This window comes from Monoraphidium neglectum (genome assembly GCF_000611645.1).
Source record: "Monoraphidium neglectum strain SAG 48.87 unplaced genomic scaffold scaffold02705, whole genome shotgun sequence".
Lineage (NCBI taxonomy): Eukaryota > Viridiplantae > Chlorophyta > Chlorophyceae > Sphaeropleales > Selenastraceae > Monoraphidium > Monoraphidium neglectum.
In genome coordinates, this window is record NW_014010923.1 from 1 (window position 1) to 1517 (window position 1517).

Genomic DNA, 1517 nt, shown 5'->3' on the forward strand with positions numbered 1-1517 from the left:
CTGCAGGTGGGCGCGCCCGCCGCCCGCCACTGCCCACGGCCCGCCACTGCCCACGGCCGCGCCACCCCTCGCAGAGGGGCCGGGCTGCCGCCGCGCTCAACAAGATCCCCTCCCTTTCAACCTTTTAATCCGACGGCTTGCAAACAAAACACCCCCCCACACGCACTCACACACACACACACACACATCACCCCCCCCAAGGTCCTCCCTGACCTCCTGAACGAGCTGGACAGCCTGCCCCCGCGCCGCCGCCTGCTGAGCCTGGTGCAGGGCATCCTGGCCGCAAACATATTCGACTGGGGGGCGCGCGCCTGCGTGGAGCTCTACACAAACGGGACCATACTCGACATTTACAGGTGCGAGGCCCGACACGGCGGCGCGCTCGGGGCCGCGGAGGGGGGGCATGTCCACACCCACGCGCCTCCCAAAATGGCGCGCCGCGGGCACACACGGGGTCCGCCGGCGCGACCCTTGTCTTGGCCCTGTTGGCGGGGCCGCGGCTCCGGGCGCCTGCGGGCGGCGGCGCCGCCCGTCTCCGCCCCTCTCCGCCTGGCTCACTTTCTTGCGCTCACGCCGCCGCCGCTGCTTCCGCCGCCGGCCGCAGGGAGGCGCGCCGCAAGCTGGCGACCCGCCCGTGGCGCGTCGACGACTTCGACGCCTTCTGCGAGCGCGTGTACGGACCGGAGCCCCCCGGCGGCGCCGACGCCAACGCCGCCGACGCCGACGCCGACACCGACTTGCTCGCCCCGCGCCCGCCGCCGTTTCGGCGCGTGATGATATTTGTGGACAACGCGGGCGCCGACGTCGTGCTCGGCATGCTGCCCTTCCTGCGGGAGCTGCTGCGGCTGCGCTGCGAGGTGGTGCTGGTCGCCAACAGCCTGCCCGCCATCAACGACATCACCGCCCCCGAGCTGAGGGGCCTGCTGAGCGCGGCCGCGGAGGTGTGCCCGATCATCAAGGCGGCGCGTGCGGCGGGCAAGCGGGTGGAGTGCGGCGGCGGCATCGGGCCGGGCACGGCGCCGCCATTTTCGGGGATGGGGCGGCGGCAGCCGTCGCTGAATGACCTGGCGCTGGCGCCGCAGCAGCAGCAGCAGCAAGCGGCGGGCGCGGCTGCGGCGGCGCAGCCGCATCATAACCAGCATCACCATGAGCAGCAGCAGCAGCAGCAGCAGCAGCAGCAGCAATTGACCGTGGGTGACGGGGGCAGCGGCCGCGGCTCCCTTGGCCCGCCGTCGCCGGACTCCGCGGCGCGCCAGTCCGCCGCCGCGTTCACGTTCGACAAGCACACCTCCGGCGGCGGCGACTTCGGCGCCCAGGGGATGTGGCAGCAGCAGACCGGCCGCGTGAGCGGCGCGAGCGACGGCGCGCCCGGCGGCGGCGGCGGCTTGCCCGACGCCGACGGCGCCCAGCAGCAGCAGCAGCAGCAGCAGCAGCAGCAGCAGCAGCCCGAGGCGCGCCTCTTCGTTGTGGCCAGCGGCACCGGCGGCCCGTGCCTCGACCTCCGGCGCGTCCCCGCC

The 1517-nt window shown here is 74.0% G+C and overlaps 1 protein-coding gene across 1 annotated transcript in view; it reads left to right on the top strand.

Annotated features, from left to right (window-relative positions):
• Positions 1 to 429: 429 nt before the first annotated feature.
• The window catches only part of MNEG_11353 (hypothetical protein), a gene marked incomplete at both ends in the record, with an annotated part of 1811 nt that continues 723 nt past the window's right edge, over positions 430 to 1517 (top strand). The window contains 2 exons of the mRNA XM_014040174.1: positions 430 to 473; positions 605 to 1508. Coding sequence (XP_013895628.1) covers positions 430 to 473; positions 605 to 1508 — 948 coding nt within the window. The remainder of the gene's footprint in view (positions 474 to 604; positions 1509 to 1517) is intronic.